The following is a 23339-nucleotide window of genomic DNA, read 5'->3' as shown; positions in this document are numbered from 1 at the left end:
TATTTTCTTGAGACATAGATCAAATCACATCTTAAAATACAAAGATAATCACATCATTGTCTTCTCTCATTCCCTACCATGGCTTTTAGATGCCTAGAGAATAAAGCCGAAAGTATCTAGCACAGTATTCATAATCTGGCCCCACCCTACCTAGCCAATATTACCTCCTAATGCATCTCCCTTATTTAATATGTTCTATAGTAGATTCATGTTGCATTATACTCTGCTCCCTGAACATACCATTGGGTGCAGGTACATCCCAATGCAGTGGTTCCTATTGCAGCCACTGTGAAAGACGCCTAGTGTTACTTCAGTGTTTTAGAATCCGTAACAGCTCAAATGCCAATTCCTCTGTGGAACCTTCCCCAAACTCCTTAGTAGTAATTTATGATTATTTCCTTTGGATGCTTACTGTACTTTATTCATACCAACCATACAAAATTTACCATACTATATCATAATTATTTGTAGACATATTTGTTGTATAATTATTCATATACATGTTCCTCACTAGGTTATAAACACTTTGAAGGTAGAGATTATGTTGTATTCTCCGTATTTGCCCTATCATCAGTATCAAGTCAATGTTTGACACTCAGTAAATATTTATTGAATGAATAAATGAATGAATGGCTCATACTTTTCACTGAAGGAAAGAGAGTCATCAGTCACAGAAAACAGACTATCTTTCCTTTTATACTTCCTCCAATATGCACTGAAATCAATGACTTAACTTGGGTTTTACTAACTTGTTTAAATAAAAATGCCTTACCTAAGATTTCCTACAACTTAAATTATACAAAGCCTAAAATAAGACATTTTATCCATGGGAAAAGAAAGTTTGGCAAGAAAACAGAATTTCATAGTGACTCAGACAACAATGCCTCTAAACAGTCTCTAGTGAAAATACAGACAATAACACAGACTCTCAAAACTGGAGAAGGAGCTGGAGTTAGAAGAATCTGTTTAACAAAAATTAGCTTCTGAGAACAAAATGTAAAATGATAGAGCAGGGGACATACACTTTGATTAAACCAGCCTTTGTGGAGAAGAAATATGGTAAAAGGCAAACGTATATTTAAAGTCCATAGCTCTGAGACATTTTTTTAAACAGGCAACTTAATTTTTTATATTTTTCTTTGTATGATCTTCCCTGGGAACACCACCACTTGAAAAATTAATTTGTTGTTGGCAGGGGAAAAGCTCCAAATTCAGCCAGCAATTTAGTGATGAGTTTTGATACTCAAATGCTCTTAGTTAATTTGAATAGGTGACTCTAGCATTTGATGTCACACAAGGACAATAGATACTGACAAGAAGATTACTTTGAACTAAGATGCTTTCTGTCCACGTAATACCATACATGGCAACTGGAATAATGGTGTCTTTAAAATTGTTAACCACTTATTTGTGAATGGGTCAATGAGAAATTTGCTGCCTTGGGCAGCTTGATAGGGAAGTCACTCGGCCTACCTTCTATCCACATACTTTATGTATTTAATTATGCACATCTGTCTTCCCTACTAGGGATTAAGTGAATGCGGAGCAGGGACATTTCCTTTTAGCTATGTTGCACTGCCTCTGGCTTAATCTGAGTACTTAATAAAGTGCAAATCTTACTGATTAAAAAAACCCAGAAGCAATAAAATGGCCTATAAAGAAGGGGAAAAATGAATCATACCTTTGAACCAGGTGGGGCTGTCAAGCCTAAAAAGGCATACACTGCATTATTTTCTCTGGCTTCAAAGAAGGCATCATAGTCCTTGATAAAAGAAGGCAACAAGAATTAGCAATATACAACCAACAAAGGAAAGAAAAGGGGAAATTAATTCAAAATTATCTGACTGGTCAATATCTTTGAAGGCAAACAGGCTAGCTAACTTCAATAATGCTAGAATTCTGGAAGGCGTAGTAAAGAGTCAAGGCTCATTGGATCTCAACTAATGTGGGTTAGAAGATATGCTGATCTGTGAGACAGAAATAGCAAAAGGACTTATTTCATACTGCATAGAACTTAAATCTGCCTCAGGGCAAGCAGCTTTCTCCATAGCCCAAAGCAGCCAACTATTTGCCAGTAAGATGTTGCTTACTTTTGGGAGGAGGCTATTGTTCCAGTTTGCCATTATTTCTCTTGCATTATTCATTAAGGTAGAGATGCCCTCAGAACCTACAGCAGACCAGATTTTAGCTATCCCATGGCCATAAGAATAGTAAATCTGTGCTGTGTTCAGAGGAAGGGTATGAGATTTTCATGAAATATGGCTGGAAGAGCAAACAATCCGGGGATCCAATAAAAGCTTCACGTGACTAAATTCAGTTGGGCTTCCCATTGTCATCCTCTAAACCACCATGCACGCTCCAAAAGTAACAACCGAACTGCCTACATTTGACTATGACATATAATAAATAGCAAATATACTTAGAAAACACAGCCATTGTCTATACCTGGCCTTAGTTTGTTTGACTTAAAACACACAGAGAGGGACTTCCCTGGTGGTCCGGTGGTTAAGACTCTGCCCTTCCAATGCAGGGGGCACAGTTTCTATCCCTGGTCGGGGATCCCAAATGCCTCATGGCATGGCCAAAAAAATTTAAAAAATTAAAAATTAAAAAAATAATAAAGTGTTTCAAAATTTCTCTAAAAAAACGCAAAAACACAGAGATAAGCTTGGTATTTTGGCTGAGTTATTAGAGGTAAAATGAACTCATAATTTGCTGGCTTCTGTAGAGATTGCCTCACCAACAGATCACCAATTACAAGGTTCTTTTCTAGCATATATAGTTCCTGGTACTTGGAGGATCTGGAGGTATAAAGTTTACGGCCTCTCAAGCCATTGATGACCCTAAATCTGACCCCTAACTCAAGAAACATCAGAATTTCTCTCATTTAGGGACTCTTTTAACACAGTCAGTATTGTTTAGAGCCACAGAGATCTCCTCAAGGATTGTCTCAAAGCATCTTTTTGTGTACCCTAGATGTTGACAAAGGATTAAATCATAAACAACAGGCATTTATGACCAGCCTCCTATATTCTTTAAACTCACTATTCAAAAGTGAAACTAACTGGATCTTGATACAAAATCCATACTGAGACACATGACCTATAAGTTACTCAAGGTAAACAAGCAATATACATCATATCTATACTCAGCCACTTGGAAGTAACCTCAAAATGCTAGTTAAAAGAACGTAACAGTTATACAAGAGACATTTCTTACTATAATCAAATCAATAAAAACAGTCTGTGTCAATCTTTAAACTCATGTGAAAGAAAGTAGATCTTCAAATACATTGAAATCTGATCATAAAATACTATGTAGGGTAATCTAGTTATCTCTGCTTCAGGTGTTTGGGGAATCACAGTACATTATTTGTTGGCCCTGAACTTAGCACACAGAAACAGATTTGTAGCTCTGAGAGAAAAGAATATCATCTTCTCAATTAATCAGGATTAATTAATTTATTGTACAAATATGTATTGAGCACCTACTACATGCCAATCACTGTTCCTGGTGCTAAGAATACAAGAGTAAACAAAACATAGTCTGCTTCTTCTATAGGAATTCTCTTGAGGAAAATATACTTTATTTACATATTTGGGATTCCAATAACATTAATCCAGAATGTATTCTACCATATATTTGTATCATATTAATTATTTCATGAAAATGTGCTTTAGTTCTTCATATACACAGCATAAGCTCTTTCAGAACATAGATTACCCTTAAAAATTTTGTATCGTTTATAGCAGAGCTTCATTTATGTTGGCAGGGTAATTGTTTCAGTTACATCCTAATCTGGAAATAGAACCTAAGCTATAGCTCAATGATTCTAAAAAAGGAGGTAATTTTCCCCCAGGGATGTCTCGCAAAATCTGGAAACATTTTTGTTTTTTCACAACTGGGAGGGTGCTACTAGCACTCATGGATAGAAGCCAGGGATGCTGCTAAACATTCTACAATGCACAAGGGAGCCCCCATAAACCCAACATATCAGTATTGCCAAGGTTGAGAAACCTTGGGACAGTTTAAACAAGGGAATTTAATATGAAGAACCACTTACAAAAGATTAAAGAGCTGAAAGGCAGACAGGAGACGGTGAGGCAGCCCAGAGACTAGAAATAGCAGGAAGCTGCTACCACAGCTACTGCTGAAGGGAAAAGTGGAGAAGGTAGTATTACAGAGCTGGTACCACAAAGGAGATGTAGCCACTGTCATGGACACCTCCAGAAAAAGGGGGGATACCTTGGCTTTTCCTCTCCTCCTGCCCTCCACTCATCCAACCAGTGCATCCTATTACCGGCCAAACCTAATAGGCAGCCAGTTGGCAATGGACACTGGGAAATATAATTTGCTGAGGTCAGCCTCCCACAATACAGAATGAAACAAGAAAAGAACGAAGATGGGATCTTTGAGTAAACAGGAAAATTAACAGCACAGTGGTTTAATAGAATGAGTAAGAACTTCAGAATAAGACAGATCTAAGTTTAAATTCTAGCTGCATCACTTAATAATTGTATGATTTAGGAAGTTAGTTAACCTCTTCTAGGCCTCAATATCTTCATCTATGAAACAGGAATAACAATATCTACACCTCATGAGATTAGTATGAGAACTGATTAATATAGTACACATAAAGTATGTAGCACAATAGCTGACATATAATATGCTTTCTATGAACGGTTGCTATACACTTTTCTCCCTAACGTCTGTATAGGGACAAATCTTAATTATTGTTATGAAACTCCTAACTCAGTGCCTGGCACACAGCAGGCACTCAATAGAAAATGGATTCCTTTTCCATTAACAAATATTTGTTTGATTTGCATCTCACCTCCTGCACCTTCCTTTTCATCTTCCCATTTCTCAGTGATACTTGCCTTTTTTTCCATAACATACTCCATTCCCTTATAGTATGGCTTCCGAGGGAGAAATAAACCAGGTAAATTTGGCTTCTCAAACATCACCCTTATAACCCAAAATGTGTTTCTTTTAAAAAGTCAAACAAATTGAAATTCCTGCTTCAAAAAGGAGAGATTAAGACAATATATGCTGGCTTAGGTTGGACTGGATGACCTCTGAGGCCTGTTTCAGCCCCTGAGAGTTGACAATTTGCAGAAATTTCAAATATAGAAGCACTGAGGTTTCACCATCTAAATGAATAGCCTAATTGTCTTTTCCTTATCTACATAATATGTCTTTACACATTGGCCCTGTTTGCAGCAGCAGAAGAAATCTTCTGGCCCCTCCTCAGAAGTGACAAATTCAATTCACAGAGAAAATATTTTATGCTAATGAACTTCTCAATTTTGCCATACCCTCCCCTAGGTGTTCTCCTTCTCACTCCCATATAAACACATGAGTTAGAAGATTTGGATTGCTGGCTCTAAAAACATTTGTTCCTCAATTATGCTAACTCTGAGGACACAGCAAAGCAAACAGTTCTTTACTGGAAATTCCTATAGCCCTTACATATGCTTTCTGTACCATGTCATCACATGGATGTGGCCTCATAACCACTCTCTCTGTTTCAGGTGTGTTTGATTCTACCCACACAACACTCCCAATCAGCTCTTTAAGAAAAGAGGCTTTGTTTTATACATACTTGTACTTGCCATGGTACCTAGAGTGGCCACAGGCTACAAATGTTACTTAAATACACAGTGAATGAACATTGAAGGGAACTACTTCATGGTTTAAATGAAGGCTAACCAAGATGACAAACTTGAAAGCACCAGTCAAAAAGTAAAAACTCTACTCCTGTTTCCCTCATCCATACATTAGTTCAATTAGCTAACTCAAAATTTTAAGAAAATTCATTAATAATACTCAAATAAAAGTTTTACTACCTTGAAGCAGAAACTGAGATATTCCTCTTTTTAAACTAATTTTAATCTAAATAAGTAAAACAGCTCACCTGTTTTCAGTGGCTTCTTCATGGACATACCAGAAATAATATAAATGCTCTGGTCTGTACTTATACATTCACAGATAATTTTTTGGTGAATGACTCATCCATTTGCCTTCTAGTAGAAGGCAAAATACCCTAGCTGCCTAGGATGGATGTAGAGGATGAACAGGAGAAATGACTGTATGTAGATATGGGGTGGGAGTAAAAGAAAGTGGATGGGTTTGAGGCAATCCATTTTAAAAAAAAAACAAGAATTTTAATTGGTTCCTTACCCCACGGTACTGGCTTTCATTGAAAATTTGAGGTGGCAAGGGGTACCCTGTGGCTGGTCGACTGTTTTCAGGTACATTTTCTCTCATCCACTTCCGATTCTCTTCATTGGCTGCAATATCTTTTTCTTCAAATCCTATTTTGTTAGCTTCTAAGAAACCAAGCACATCTTGCTGTTTCTTCTTAATCTAGGGCCCAAAGGACAAGAAGTTATATTGTTGAACAAACAGCTTTTATTATTTTTATCATATTCAACAAAAAATGTGTTAATGAACTAGCAGAAATGAATTCAGACATGGATCAAGATTTGTGGTTTAACAGAAGATATATAGTTTTCCCTCTATTATTTTGTTGTTAATGTTGTCTCACAAGTGGATTGAAGAGCTTTCAGTTCACAGATCCTTTTATCAACCCAATTTTTCCTTTTTTTCACTGAAATGCTCACATCTAATCATGAAGAAGAAAAGATAGCTGATACATAGCAATAACCTCAAGTGCAATTAACTCAAAAGTTTGAGTAGTGGCAAGGTGTGTTTCCCGATTATCTACAAGCCTCTCTTAATTTTAGCCTTTGTTGAAAGTCATTCCAAACGACCTGAGTCTACTTCCTGTCTTAATAAGCATCATACAGTTAACAGAAATGAATATTTCCCTGAGAATGTTACAAGACTCTATGTGTCAATTTTCATCATTTGGAACAGAAACTGAACAAGTAAACAAGAGTCTTTTTCATGAAAGTGCTGAGCTACAACAACACATTTAATCAAGATGGGGCTTTGTCTTGTTTTATAATCAACCTGTCGCATTTTCTCAGCTAACACTTTATTGAAGATCAACAGAGGTTCCAACTGTGATGCACTAAAATCTAAAATGATTGTCCGAAACTGTATTTAATAGCTATTCAACAATATTTCTTTGGTGCCTCTTAAGTATGTAAGAAATTTATCAGGTTCTTTAAAATGTCTAAAGAAAAATAGCAGATTCCCTCCTAAAATTACAATCTAGAGGGAGGTATTAGACATAGATATATTAAAATTTTCAATTATAACATGGTATTTAAATATGAAGCTAAGGTGGTCAGGTGAGAGGAGTCAAGTGAATGACAAAGCCAAGAGTGCAAGGAACTTAAAAGAGAGAGCAAGTGCTTATTGCTATGAGTGATGCCACTTAGACTAAGCTTAATACTGACAGCACACATGCTGCATACTACATCCATCTATATTGCATGCAGTCTATGGTTTTAGTGAAAGCATGATATACTTAGTAAAGTTTAATATAATTGTCCAGCTGTGAAAAATGAGCTCACAAATATTACAGCATATTGAACTAGAACAATAAAGGTACAGTATTACAAAATAAACTTGGAAACTTTCTAAATGGATGCTCATAATTTCTATGACTAAATTCTTACACATAATTGAAGTCTCTAAATGAATAAACACTTGTGTGGGTGTGTATTTTGTCTTTTTAAATAGGTTATAATTTGTGACCCAGTCAACTTCTGCAAAGAGAAATTCAGATATATAAATTCCTTCCAATTGGTTCTGTTTGTTTCAAATGCTGCCACAAGAAGGGCTACACTAATTTGTAGTTAAATAATAAGACTGTCTTTGCCTAGCCAGTGCCTATCGATTTAAGAATGGGGTGAAGGAAGCATGAACAAATAGAATTTAAAGCTGCCTTTTCAGTCTTTTACTAATCTACTTACAAAATACACCCAAAAGGAAAATCAAGTCTGAATCCCCAGTTAGTCTGTTTGGCACTAGACTACTGCAGTGTTGCCACTGTGTAGTCATTTGGTAAACAAAGAGATCTGTGTGCATTTTAAATGAATACTGTCATGAGTCCTTAAGCCACTGGCTTCCTACTGCTTAATCTAATGGTATAACCACAGCAAGAAACACTTGTTTTCAGCTTGCCTGTTTTGAAATATTTTAAAAAATGCTTTGGTCACAATCAGCCATGTAAAGCTTGTAATTCACATCTCTTTACCAACAAGTCTACAACAAATCTAGGGTAAGACTATTAAGAATTTTCTTGTTGATCTCCTATCTCTACCCCTAGCTCCCTGGAGTTCTCCTGACAGATGTTCCAAGATGTGGCAGCATAAGAGCACAATGTAAGGTTTGCTATTTTACCGCTGTCTGCCTCCCCAAATACTGTTATTACTTTCTTTTTCAGTTGCAATTCTACCACATTATGTCTAGAGAGATGTTAAGGCTCAAGTAATTTCAGTAGAGCCTTGTGTGAAAAGAGGAGTGTAGATATTTAAAGGTAGTTTCTCAAAAACAGCTATGTCTTAAGGTGGTCACAGTAAAGAAAGTACAGTCATGCCTAATTTTCTGGGTTAAAAAGGCTTTTCTTTATCAGTTCTGAAAAATCTCATCTATCCAGCCCATTCTTTTAAAATTTTATCTTTATTGGAGTATAATTGCTTTACGATGTTGTGTTAGTTTCTGCTGTACAACACAGTGAATCAGCTATATGTATACATATATCACCATATCCCATCCCTCTTAAGCCTCCCTCCCACCTTCCCTAACTCAACCCTCTAGGCCTTTGCAGAGCATCGAACTGACCTCCCTCTGCTATGCAGCAGCTTCCCACTAGCCATCCATTTTACATTTGGTAGTGTATATATGTCAATGCTACTCTCTCACTTCATACTAGCTTCCCCTTGCCCTCTGTGTCCTCAAGTCCGTTCTCTACATCTGTGTCTTTATTCCTGCCCTGTCACTAGGTTCATCAGTACCGTTTTTTTTAGATTCCATATATACGCGTTAGTGTACGGTATTTGTTTTTCTCTTTCTGACTTACTTCACTCTGTATGACAGACTCTAGGTCCATCCACCTCATTACAAATAACTCAATTTCGTTCCTTTCTATGGCTGAGTAATATTCCATTGTATATATGTGCCACATCTTCTTTATCCATTCATCTGTCAATGGACATTTACATTGCTTCCATGTCCTGTCTATTATAAATAGTGCAATGAACATCAGAGTGCATGCATCCTTTTGAAGTATGGTTTCCTCTGGATACGTGCATAGGAGTGGGATTGCTGGGTCATATGGTAGTTCTATTTTTAGTTTTTTGAGGAACCTCCATACTGTTCTCCATAGCGGCTGTATCAATTTACATTCCCACCAACAGTGCAAGAGGGTTCCCTTTTCTCCACACCCTCTCCAGCATTTATTGTTTGTAGATTTTTGATGATGGCCATTCTGACTGGTGTGAGGTGATACCTCACTGTGGTTTTGATTTGCATTTCTCTGATAATTAGTGATGTTGAGTATCTTTTCATGTGTTTGTTGGCCATCTGTTTCTCTTTTTATGGAGAAATGTCTATTTAGGTCTCCTGCCCATTTTTGGATTGGGTTGTTTTTTTTGATATTGAGGTGCATGAGCTGCTTGTATATTTTGGAGATTAATCCTTTGTCAGTTGCTTCATTTACAAATATTTTCTCCCATTCTTAGCGTTGTCTTTTCCTCATTTATGGTTTCCTTTGCTGTGCAAAAAGCTTTTAAGTTTCATTAGGTCCCATTTGTTTATTTTTGTTTTTATTTCCATTTCTCTAGTAGGTGGGTCAAAAAGGATCTTGCTGTGATTTATGTCATAGAGTGTTCTGCCTATGTTTTCTGCTAAGAGTTTTATAGTGTCTGGCCTTTCATTTAGGTCTTTAATCCATTTTGAGTTTATTTTTGTGTATGGTATTAGGGAGTGATCTAATTTCATTCTTTTACATGTAGCTGTCCAGTTTTCACAGCACCACTTATTAAAGAGGATCCAGCCCTTTCTAATCTGGAGCTTTTTCCAGAGTCAGAAGGAACTGCAGTCTCTCTCCATTTCCTTCAGACATGGCTGTATGTGTAGACCCAGGAGGCTGTGAAACAAGGAGCACTGGGAGTACCATCTACCCTAAAATTCAATTCTTCTAATGCTTGAAACTCTACCATGACCGGTTTACCAGTTTGGTCTTCATAGAAAGGGCAGTCAGTGTGCATATTTGGAGTGGAGGGAGGGATTGCCTAGAGAGAAGAAAGGCAAGGAAACAGTGACGTTTCTTTGTCTGCCTTAGAATTTTGCCAGAGTTGTCCCTATATAATTCTAATAGAGGGGTACACAAAATGTGTACCAGGAATGGCCTCCCAAGATAATCCCAAGAGGAAATTTCCAAGCCTTATTATATGTTAGTACTGGGTTAAGATTTGTACCAGATAAAGACCTTTAAGGAGAAAGGGAACTAAGACTTGTTGAGTGCTTGCTGAGTACCAAACTCTTTGTGAGGCTATGTACATATATCCCCTGAAATGCTCATAACAATTCTGAAAGGTTAGTATGATTATCCCCATTTTACAACAAAGGAAATTGAGGCTTAGATAGGTTAAGATACCTGCGCAAGAAGAATGATCTCTTAATTGCCTGTACTAAATTAAAAATATAAAGCTATCTGACTGCAAAACCCTGTTCTTTTTCAATACATGCAGTACATATTAGAATTCCCAATCTTGCTGGGGAAATAAGACGGAAATATATGGAAGAGTTCTTCTAAACTATGTGATACAAAATAGAAAGACAACAAAAGCTGAGATATCTTATGTTCTCTTCCAAATAGCCTAATTTACTGAATTTGATTTCCTAGTTATTATGGTCTCTTTCCCCTTGACCAGTCTAAACTGAGTTCCTAAGCCCACCAACTTGTGGGCTTGCTTGCACATGGGCAGCATGCACACAGAAGAACTGAATGGAATGTCATGAGGCCTCTGGTTTGTTGCTGACTACACTGAAAACAATGTAGCCCATGTCTCCCCTTTGTCAAGAGCTCGGTCACTTAATAGTTCTGAGTGGGCAAAGCTGGTATAGAGGCGTATTTCTGTACTTTAAATTTACAGAGAAACAGATGAGAAAGTGCAAGGGCATCAGACCCCTCCCATTCTTTACTTTTTTAAAATAAGCAATGTACCCATCACTTTAAAAAAAGAAAGTCTAACAACCTTTTCAAAGAGCAAAATTATCTGAACACAATGCACTACTCACTTGAAAGTAAAAACAGGGACTTCCCTGGTGGAGCAGTGGTTAAGAATCTGCTTGCCAATGCAGGGGTCATGGGTTTGAGCCCTGGTCCGGGAAGATCCCACATGCCGCGGAGCTACTAAGGCCGTGCACCACAACTACTGAGCTTGCGCTCTAGAGCCTGCGAGCCACCACTACTGAGCCTGTGTGCCACAACTACTGAAGCCTGTGCACCTAGAGCCCATGCTCCACAACAAGAGAAGCCACCACAATGAGAAGCCCGTGCACCACAATGAAGAGTAGCCCCCACTTGCCACAACTAGAAAAAGCCCGCACACAGCAATGAAGACCCAATGCAGCCAAAATAAATAAATAAATATTTTTTTTTAAAAAAAAAGAAAGTAAAAACAAGCTTTTACTGAGTCAGTAACAGCAGGACTAAAGTTCCTTCTGACTCTGGGAAACAGTATGGACAGAGAAAAGTGCCAGGCAAGAAAGGTATTCAGGAATCATTCCCAAATTCTCATTATCTTATAAAGATGAGATTATTCAGAACTGAAATTTCATTTAGTCAAGAAAAGCCCTTTTAATTCAGAAAATGAGCATGACTGTACTTTCATCTCTTGCAGGTGAATTTCATCCCCACATAGTCTTATCAAATGTACATGCCAAGTGAAGTGTTAGCAGATTAATAAATAATAGACAAATTTGACAAAAGGTTGAAAGCCACAGAATCAAAACATATACTGTAATCCTACTGCTGCTACACTGGTTCCCTGTGGCCAGTTTCAACCTCAACCCCTACTGCTTAACTTTCAAGGTTCTGCATAATGTTCTATCTTCTCTAAAAATATGCATTCCCTGGGCGCCCCACAACATATCAAGCTGCCTTTATTTTTCCCTGAGTTTGCTGTGCCCAAGACCTTAGTGCTTTTCTCTTTGTTACCTTCTACTGCAAGTCTCCCCTCTTTCCACTGATACAATTCTAACTTATTCATCCAGGTGCACTCCCTCTGTGAAACCCTTGGTGGCCACTCCAGTCTTCTCCCTCTGACCTCCTACAGTCAGTATCACCCAGTTTGGAGCTTAATCAAATAGTACCAATGATTGCTAATCTTTTCACATGTCAAAGTCTCATCTCTTCAAGTAGTTGCTAAACCACCTGAAGGTAGGGGCCATGCCTTTTGTTTAAGCTTTCCTACATAGTGCTCACCTCATAGGCTGGACACAAAGTAGTTAATACTGATTGATCTAACAACTTCATTTTAAATCCAGGACCTCCAAAATGCTTGTTTTTAGTTTTTTATTTTAATAAACTTCAATTTTGGAATAATTTTAGATTTACAGAAAATTTGCAGATATAATATAGAGAGTTCCCATATAACTGTCACTGTTTCCCCTATTGTAACACCTTACCTCACAGTGGCACATTTGTCACAGCTAAGAAACCAACACTGATACATTGGTATAGTACTATTAGCTAAACTCCAGACTATTTGGATTTCACCAGTTTTTCCACTATGGTGTTTCTTTGTTTCAAGATCCCTTCCAGGATACCACATTACATTTAGTCATGTCTCTTTAGTCTCCTCTGGCCTGTGACAGTTTCTCAGACTTTTCTTGTTTCCCATGATCTTGACAGTTCAGAGGAGTATTGGTCAGGTATTTTGTAAAATGCCCCTCAATTCAGGTTTGTCTGATGTTTTTTGGATGATTATATTTCCACACTCTATGTTTTGGAAGCAATTCAATAAATCAATTATACATCAATAAATCTGGAAAAAAATAACTCCAGCTATATAAAGCAAGAAAAGTGTCTCTTTTTAAAACTCTTACAGCATACTGTGAATCTGACAATACTTTCTAAGAAAGTTTCAAAAGAGTCAGGGAAGTTTGAGAAAAGTAGGTAGCTATAATCTAAAACCTATTAAAGCCTATTCTAAAGTAATATACATTAGTCTTTGTGGCTGACTGGGCTGGATTTCTCAAAGATTAAGTGGTATCTGGAAATATGTCTTCAAAAGAATTCCCAGGATTAAACATTTCGTGCATCATATTAGATTGATGGGTTCTCCAAAAGGGATTGGAAAAAATGCCATTTAATGGTGGGTTTTAGTTATGTTTTAGCCACTGTTTTCAATATCAGATATTTCCTGAACCCTTGAAGTACTAATGACTGGAATGTACAATATGACAATATAAATTCCAATTACCTAGAATTTGAGTGCAGGGAAATATTGTTGGTTATTACTGTTTGCACATAGACTCTCGTTCATCCCTAACTAGCAAAGTAAGTCTTTATTCTCCAAATTACCACTTGGCAATCCAAGAACAAAGCTGATTATAAAATACAGCCTTCAGAAATCTCCAGACCCAAACAGAGCACCTCATTGCTAGCACATTCCATGGTAGGGAGATAGCAGCTGTTCTAAGCAAAGCTTAGAAGAATTAAAGCTCAAAAATTTCACAAGATTTAGAGCTTTTGGACTCAAAGAAGCTATGGGTTCATCCAGCATATGTTGGGGTATCAGAAGGTATTCAGGAATTATTCCCAAATTCACAGGAATTTTGAGTACAGACAAGACTGGGAGACAGATATTGTCTTATTATTCATACCAGTTATAGAAGGCCAATTAAGTGACAGCTGCTAAAGCAGGTGTTTTGATACATTATTTAACTTAATATTCATAATAACTCTGTAAGGTAAATATTATTACCCTCATTTTATAGATTAGAATATTGAGGCTCAAAAAGGTTAAGTAAATTTACCCAAAGTCACAAAGTTAGTCAGTGGCAGAGCTGGTATTCAAACCTAAATGTCTCTAACTCCAATGATTAAGTTTGTTCCAATACATTGCCCTGTCTAGCTTCAAGATATTTTGCATGGATATTTTTTCTTAAGAGATTTTTATATAAGGTTGACAAGCTCTTACAAAGAGTAATACCACTTTTTGATGTGTTCTTACTATATAATTTAATTCTAAATTCTACTTACCAGACCGTGATTTTGTTCCCATTATCATCCAAGTGAGTATGCACACAATCTAATCAATCTTCAAATTATTATGAGCAAAAAGTGACTGGAATACCCAATTCCAACTCTAGGATCCTCTGCTGCTAGGAAAGGATTAGTGTCAGACTCCTGCCTAGGTGATGTTAGACACTACCATTCAGTCAGGAATGCAGTTCATGGACTGACCAAGATGACAGAGTAGGAAGACTCTGAGTTCACCTCCTCCCTCAGGTACACCAAAATTACAACTATTTACAGAGCAACTGTCAATGAGCACAACCTGAAGACTAGCAGAAAAGGTCTTCAACAACTAAAGATATAAAGGAGAAACCACAGAGACAGGTAGGAGGGATAGAGATGAGGTATAGTCAAAAGACCTATACCCCGGGGTAGGTGACCCACAAATGGGAGGATAAATACAATTGCAAAGTTTCCTCCCAAAGAGTGAGGGATCCAAGATGCACAGCAGGCTCCCTAGCCCCAGGGTCCTGCACCAGGAAGATGACCCTTCAGAACATTTGGCTTTGAAGGCCAGTGGGGCTTACTTTTGGAAGAACCAGAATGCTGTAGGAAACAGACACTCCACTCTTTAAAGGGGTACACAGAAGCTCACACACTCTGTGACACAGGGCAGAAGCAGTTATTCGAAAGAAGCCTGGGTCAGACCAACTTTCTGATCTTGGAGAGCCTCCTGGAGAGGCAGGAGGCAGCTAGGAATCACACTAGGACACAGACTCTGGCAGTAGCCATTTCTGTGAGCTCATTCTACTTCAAGGACAATGGTGCCAGTAAATTCTTATTTTTTGTTTCCATCTCTTAATTTTTTTTTAAATTTTGTATACAAATTTTAAAGATTATTTTCTATTTACAGTTACTACAAAATATTGGCTATATTCACCCATATTGTACTTCCCATTCACCCGCCCCTGTATTGCCCTTCCCCCCACCCCACTGGTAACTAGTTTGTTCTCTATATCTGTGAGTCTGCTTCTTTTTTGTTGTTGTTATATTCACTTGTATTTTTTAGATTCCACATATAAGTGATATCATACAGTATATGTTTTTCTCTTTCTGACTCATTTCACTTAGCATAACGCCCTCCAAGTCCATCCATGATGCTGCAAACGGTAAAATTTCATTCTTTTTTATGGCTGAATAGGATTCCATTGTATATATGTATATATATACCACATCTTCTTTATCTATTCATCTGTTGATGAACACTTAGGTTGTTTCCATATCTTGGCTATTGTAAATAATGCTGTTATGAACATCAGGGTGTGGTATCATTTTGAATTAGTGTTTTGGGTTTTTCTGGATATATACCCAGGAGTGGAAATGCTGGGTCATATAGTAGTTCTATTTTTAGTTTTTTGAGAAACATCCATACTGTTTTCCATAGTGGCTGCACCAATTTACATTTTCACCAACAGTGTACATGAGTTCCTTTGTACACAGAAAAAATAGAGTTTAAAACACAGAATTGGAAGATATAACAATTGTAAATATATATGCACCCAATATAGGAGCACCTAAATACATAAAGCAAATATTAACAGACATAAAGGGAGAAACTGACAGTAACACAATAATAGTAGGAGACTTCAACAGCCAACTTACATCAATGGACAGATCATTCAGACTGAAAATCAATAAGGAAACACAGGCCTTAAAGGACACAATAGACCAAACGGGCTTAATAGACATATATAGAACATTCCATCCAAAAGCAACAGAATACACATTCTTTTAAAGTGCACATGGAACATTCCCCAGGATAGATCACATGCTAGGCCACAGAACAACTCAGTAAATTTAAGAAGACTGAAATCATATCAAGCATTTCTCTGACCATAGTGCTATGAGACAAGAAATAAAATATAAGATAAACAGCTGCATTTTCTTTCTTTCTTTTCTTTTTTGTGGTACGCAGGCCTCTCACTGTTGTGGCCTCTCCTGTTCCAGAGCACAGGCCCCGGATGCGCAGGCTCAGCGGCCATGGCTCACGGGCCCAGCTGCTCTGCAGCATGTGGGATCTTCCTGGACCAGGGCATGAACCCGTGTCCCCTACATCAGCAGGTGGACTCTCAACCACTGCGCCACCAGGGAAGCCCCCTATTTTCCTTTTTTTTTTGATTAATTTTTATTGTAGTAGAGTTGCTTTACAAAGTTGTGTTAGTTTCTACTGTACAGCAAAATGAATCAGCTATACATATACATATATCCCCTCTTTTTTTGATTTCCTTGCCATTTAGGTCACCACAGTGCATAAGTAGAGTTCCCTGTGCTACACAGTATGCCCTCATCAGTTACCTATTTTATACATGGTATCAATAGTGTATATATGTCAATCCCAATTTCCCAATTCCTCCTGCCCCTCTTTCCCCAATTGGGAGATTGGGATTGACATATATACACTACCCTGTGTAAAACAGATAGCTATAGGAACCTGTTGTATATCACAGAGAGCTCAGCTCACTGCTCTGTGGTGACCTAGATAGATGGGATGTTGGGGAGGGAGGTCCAAGAGGGAGGGGATATATGCATACATATAGCTGACTCACTTCATTGTACTGCAGAAACTAACACAATATGGTCAAGAGACTATACCCCAATTTAAAAAAGAAAGCTACAAAAAATAAAAGACAAACACATGGAGGCTACACATTATGTTACTAAACAATGAATCACTGAAGAAATCAAAGAGGAAATAAAAAAATACCTGGAGACAAATAAAAACACAATGGTCCTAAAACTATGGGATGCAGTGAAAGTTGTTTTAACAGAGAAGTTTATAGCAATACAAGCTTATCTCAGAAAACAAGAAACATTTCAAATAAAAGTCTAACCTTACATCTATAGGAACTAGAAAAAGAAGAACAAAGTTAGTAGAAGAAAATAAATAATAAAGAGCAGAGCAGAAATAAATGAAATACTGAAAAAAAAAACAATAGAAAAAGAAACAATGAAACTAAGAGCTGGTTCTTTGAAAACATAAACAAAATGATAAACCTTTAGCCAGACTCATCAAGAAAAAAAATAGAGAGGGTCCAAATCAATAAATCAGAAATAAAAGGGTAAAAGTTACAACCAACACAACAGAAATGCAAAGGATCATAAGAGATTGCTATGAACTATTATACATTAATAAAATGGGGAACCTAGAAGAAATGAACAATGTCATAGAAATGTACAATCTCCTGAGACTGAATCAGGAAGAAATAAAAAATATGAACAGAAAGATTACCAGTAATGAAATTGAATTAATAATTTAAAATACTCTCAACAAACAAAAGTCCAGGACCATATGGCTTCACAGGTGAATTCTAACAAACATATAGAAGAGTTAAAACCTATCCTTCTCAAATTATTCCAAAAAACTGAAGAGGAAGGAACTTCCAAACTCATTCTATGAGGCCAGCATCACCCTGATACCAAAACCAGACAAAGATCTCACACAAAAGAAGCAAATTACAGGTCAATATCACTGATGAACATATATGCAAAAATCTTCAACAAGATATTAGCACAGCAACTCCAACAATATATTAAAAGGATCATACACCATGATCAAGTGGGATTTATCCCAGGGATGCAAGGATTTTTCAATATCAGCAAATCAATTGATGTGATCCACCACATTAACAAATGGAAGGAAAAAACCCATATGATCATCTAAATAGATGCAGAAAAAGCTTTTTATAAAATTCAACATTCAATTATGATAAAAACTCTCCAGAAAGTGGGCATAGAGGGAACACACCTCAACATAATAAAGACCATATATGACAAGCCCACAGCTAACATTATACTCAATGGTGAAAAGTTGAAATCACCTCCTCCTAGATCAGGAACAAGACAGGGATGCCCACTCTCACCACTATTATTCAACACAGTATTAGCAATCCTAGCCACAGCAATCAGACAGAAAAAAAAAGAAATAAAAGGAGTCCACATTGGAAAGGAAGAAGTAAAACTGTCACTATTTGCAGATCACATGATACTACATATAGAAAATCCTACAGATGCCACAATAAAACTATTAGAACTCGTCAATGAAGTTGGTAAAGTTGCAGGATACAAAATTAATATACAGGAATCTGTTATATTTCTATACGTTAAAAACAAACTATCAGAAAGAAAAAATAAGAAAACAACCCTATTTACTGTCACATCAAAAAGAATAAAATACCTAGGAATAAATCTAAGTAAGGAGATAAAAGACCTGTACTCGAAAAACTATAAGAGACTGATAAAAGAAATTGAAGATGACACAAACAGATGGAAAGATATACTGTGTTCATAGAGTAGAAGAATTAATATTGTTAAAATTAACATACTATCCAAGGTGATCTACAAATTCAACGCAATCCCTACCAAAACACCAATGGCATTTTTCACAGAACCAAAACAAATAATTATATAATTTCTATGGAAACACAGAAGACCCCAAATAGCCAAAACAATCTAGAGAAAGAGGAACAAAGCTGAAGGTATCAAAGTCCCTGATTTCAAACTCTACTAAAAAGCTACAGTAATCAAAACAGTATGGTACCAACACAAAAACAGACACAGATTACTGGGACCGAATTGATAGCCCAGAGGTGCACCCATTATATGGCCTATTAATCTATGACAAAGGAGGCAAGAATATACAGTGGGGAAAAGAAAGCCTCTTCAATAAATGGTGCTGGTATAACTGTACAGCTAAATGTAAAAGAAGCAAACCAAACTACTTTTTCACACCATATACAAAAATAAACTCAAAATGGATTAAAGATTTAAATGTAAGACCTGAAACCATAAAACTTCTAGGAGAAAGCATGTGCAGTATGCTCTTTGACATCAGTCTCAGCAATACTTTTTAGATATGTCTCTTCAGGCAATGGAAACAAAAGAAATATAAACAAATGAGTCTACATTAAACTAAAAAGCTTCTTGCACAGTGAAGGAAACTAAACAAAATGAAAAGGCTGTCTACTTAATGGGAGATTACAAACAATATATCCAATGAGGTGTTAATATCTAAAATACACAACAAAAAACAACTAACATCAAGAAAAACAAGCTGATTAAAAAGTGGGCAGAAGACCTGAATAGACAATTTTTCTAAAGAAGACATACAGATGGACAGGCACATGAAAAGATGCTCAACATCACTAATCATCAGGGAAATCAATACCAAAATGAGATATCACCTCATACCTGTCATAATGGCTATTATCCAAAAGACAACAAATAACCAGTGTTGGCAAGGATATGGAGAAAAGGAAAACCTCATGCAGTAACACTGCAAATATAAACTGGTGCAGCCACTATTTAAAAACAATACTGAGTTTTCCAAAAATATTAAAAATAGAACTACCATACAATCCAGCAATTCCATTCTTGTGTGTTTAGCCAAAAAAAAATGAAAACACTAATTTGAAAAGAAACATGGTCACCTATATTCATTGCAGCATTATTTACAATAGCCAAGATATGGACGCAACCTAAGTGTCCATCAATACATGAATGGAGGGGCTTCCCTGGTGGCGCAGTGGTTGAGAGTACACCTGCCGATGCAGGGGACACGGGTTTGTGCCCCAGTCCAGGAAGATCCCACATGCCATGGAGTGGCTGGGCCCATGAGCCATGGCCGCTGAGCCTGCGCATCCGGAGCCTGTGCTCTGCGACGGGAGAGGCCGCAGCAGTAAGATGCCCACATACAGCAAAAAAAAAAATAAAAATAAAAAAAATACATGAATGGATAAAGAAAATGTGATATATATACACACTGGAATATTTAATTTTTTTATGTTGTGTATTTTATTTATTTATTTTTAACTTTTTGGGGTGCATTGGGTCTTCATTGCTGCAAACGGGCTTTCTCCAGTTGTGGCGAGATGGGGCTACTCTTTGTTGTGGTGAGAGGGCTTCTCACTGTTGTGGCTTCTCTTGTTGCAGAGCACGGGCTCTACGCACTTGGGCTTCAGTAGTTGCAGCACAGGGACTTAGTAGTTGTGGCTCATGGGCTGTAGTGTGCAGGCTCAGTAGTTGTGGCACACAGGCTTAGTTACTCTGTAGCATGTGGGATCTTCCAGGACCAGGGACTGAACCCGTGTGCCCTGCACTGGCAAGTGGATTCGTAACTACTGCACCACCAGGGATGTCCCTACACTCTGAAATATTACTCAGCCATTAAAAAGAATGAAATCTTGCCACATGTGACAACATGGATGGCCCTAGAGGGTGTTATACAAATGAAATAAGTCAGACAGAAAAAGTCAAATACTATATGATATCACTTATATGTCAAATCTAAAAACAAAACAAATGAACAATCATAACAAAAGAGAAATAGAGTCGTAGATAAGGAGAACAAACAGGTAGTTGGCAGAGGGAAGGGAAAGCTGGGGAGGAGAGAAATAGGTGAGGGAGATTAAGAGGCAGAAAGTTCTAGTTACAAAATAAATGAGTTAAGGGTATGAAATGTACAGTGTGGGGAATATAGACAATTATTATGTAATATCTTTGTAAGGTGACAGAGGGTATCTAGACTTATTATGGTGATCATATTGAAACATATAGCAATATTGAATTACTGTGCTGTGTACCAGGAACTAACATAGTGTCATAGGTCAATTATACTTCAAAACTAAACAGTAAAACAAACTCATAGAAAAAGAGATTACATTTGTGGTTACCAGAGGCACAGGTTGGAGGGAGGGGAAATTCAATGAAGGTAGTCAAAAAGTACAAATTTCCAGTTATAAGATAAATGAGTGCTAGGGATGTAATGTACAACTAAGAAATATAATTAAAACAGCTATATACTATATATGAAAGTTGTTAAAGACAGTAACTCCGCTGCGCGGCCCAGAGGCTGTTGGTTCCGTCCTGCCCGCGCCTCACAACACTGCAGGGCCCAGCATCCCACTTTGGCTGGATTGTTGTTCAAAGAGACCACAAATAGGCTCCTTGGCTCCAAGAAACCAACAAAAAGCGATGTTTTGTTTGATTTTGTTTTGTTTTGTTTTTTCTCGCCATGTTTGGGAAGAAACATCATCAGCCTGAATTGGAATGGTGGAAACGGGACTCGAACTGAGAGTCCTGAAATCTGGATTCCTGCTTACTAATTTAGATACACCAGAAATACATTTACACGTGGAACAACTCCTACAGACCACCTACTGAACGCTGGCAGAAGACCTCACACCTCCAAAAAGGCAAGAAACTCCCCACGTACCTGGGTAGGGCAAAAGAAAAAAGAATAAACAGAGACAAAAGGATAGGGACGGGACCTGCACCAGTGGGAGGGAACTGTGAAGGAGGAAAAGTTTCCACACACTAGGAAGCCCCTTCGCGGGCGGAGACTGCAGGTGGCGGAGGGGGAAAGTTTTGGAGCCAAGGAGGAGAGCACAGTAACAGGGGTGCGGAGGGCAAAGTGGAGAGATTCCCACACAGAGGATCCCTGCCGACGTGCATTCAACAGCCCGAGAGGCTTGTCTGCTCACCCGCCAGGGTGGGTGGGGATGGGATCTGAGGCTCGGGCTTCGGTGGGAGAGCAGGGAGAGGACTGGGGTTGGCGGCGTAAACACAGCCTGCAGGGGGTTAGTGCACCACGGCTAGCTGGGAGGGAGCCCAGGGAAAAGTCTGGACCTGCCAAAGAGGCAAGAGACATTTTCTTCCCTCTTTGTTTCCTGTGCGCAAGGAGAGGGGATTAAGAGCACTGCTTAAGGGAGCTCCAGAGATGGGCATGAGCTGTGGCTAAAAGCGTGGACCCCAGAGACAGGCATGAGATGTTAAGTGTGTTGCTGCCGCCACCAAGAAGCCTGTGTGCGAGCACAGGTCACTATCCACACCCCCATTCAGGAGAGCCTGTGCAGCCCGCGACTGCCAGGGTGCTGGGGTCCAGGGACAACTTGCCCGGGAGAACGCATGGCGCGCCTCAGGCTGGTGCAACGTCACGCCGGCCTCTGCTGCCGCAGGTTCTCCCCGCACTCCGTACCCTTCCCTCTCCCAGGCCTGAGTGAGCCAGAGTCCCCGAAGCAGCTCCTCCTTTAACCCCGTCCTGAGCGAAGAACAGACGCCCTCCAGCGACCTACACGCAGAGGCGGGGCCAAATCCAAAGCTGAGCCCCGGGAGCTTTGAGAACAAAGAAGAGAAAGGGAAATCCCTCCCAGCAGCCTCAGAAAGAGCGGATGAAAGTTCCACAATCAACTTGATGTACCCTGTATCTGTGGAATACGTGAATAGACAACGAATCATCCCAAATTGAGGAGGTGGACTTTGAGAGCAAGATTTATGATTTTTTCCCCTTTTCCTCTTATTGTGAGTGTGTATGTGTACACTTCTGTGTGAAATTTTGTCTGTATAGCTTTGCTTCCACCATTTGTCCAAGGGTTTTATCCGTCCTGTTTTTTTCTCTTCTTTAAAAAATTTTTTTTTCTTAATAATTATTTTTTATTTTAATAACTTTATTTTATCTTACTTTATTTTATCTTATTTTATCTTCTTTATTTCTTTCTTTCCTTCCTTCCCTCCTTCCTTCCTCCCTCCCTCCCTCCCTTTCTTTCTTTCTACTTTTTCTCCCTTTTATTCTGAGCCATGTGGATGAAAGGCTCTTGGTGTTGCAGCCAGGAGTCAGTGCTGTGCCTCTGAGGTGGAAGAGACAACTTCAGGACACTGGTCCACAAGTGACCTCCCAGCTCCACATAATATCAAATGGCGAAAATATCCCAGAGATCTCCATCTCAACAAAAGCACCCACCTTCACTCAATGACCAGCAAGCTACAGTGCTGGGCAACCTATGCCAAGCAACTAGCAAAACAGGAACACAACCCCACCCATTAGCAGAGAGGCTGCCTAAAAGCATAATAAGTCCACAGACACCCCAAAACACACCACCAGACGTGGACCTGCCCACCAGAGAGACAAGATCCAGCCTCATGAACCAGAACACAGCCACTAGTCCCCTCCACCAGGAAGCCTACACAACCCACTGAACCAACTTTAGCCACTGGGAACAGACACCAAGAACAACGGGAACTACGAACCTGCAGCCGGAAAAAAGGAGACCCCAAACATAGTAAGATAAGCAAAATGAGAAGACAGAAAAGCACACAGCAGATGAAGGAGCAAGAAAAA

The 23339-nt window shown here is 38.5% G+C and overlaps 1 protein-coding gene across 1 annotated transcript in view; it reads right to left on the bottom strand.

The window, feature by feature from the left end:
• SH3BGRL (SH3 domain binding glutamate rich protein like) overlaps window positions 1-23339 on the bottom strand; it is a 91369-nt gene that overhangs the window by 13402 nt on the left and 54628 nt on the right. Inside the window, exons 2-3 of the mRNA XM_049705160.1 lie at window positions 6184-6369; window positions 1682-1762 (exon numbers count right to left, since the gene is read on the bottom strand). Of these exons, the coding sequence (XP_049561117.1) occupies window positions 1682-1762; window positions 6184-6369 (267 nt within the window). The remainder of the gene's footprint in view (window positions 1-1681; window positions 1763-6183; window positions 6370-23339) is intronic.

Source organism: Orcinus orca, chromosome X, assembly GCF_937001465.1.
Source record: "Orcinus orca chromosome X, mOrcOrc1.1, whole genome shotgun sequence".
NCBI classification, from domain to species: Eukaryota; Metazoa; Chordata; class Mammalia; order Artiodactyla; family Delphinidae; genus Orcinus; species Orcinus orca.
The sequence above is the reverse complement of the archived record's forward strand: the minus strand, read 5'-3'. Positions and strand labels throughout refer to the sequence as shown.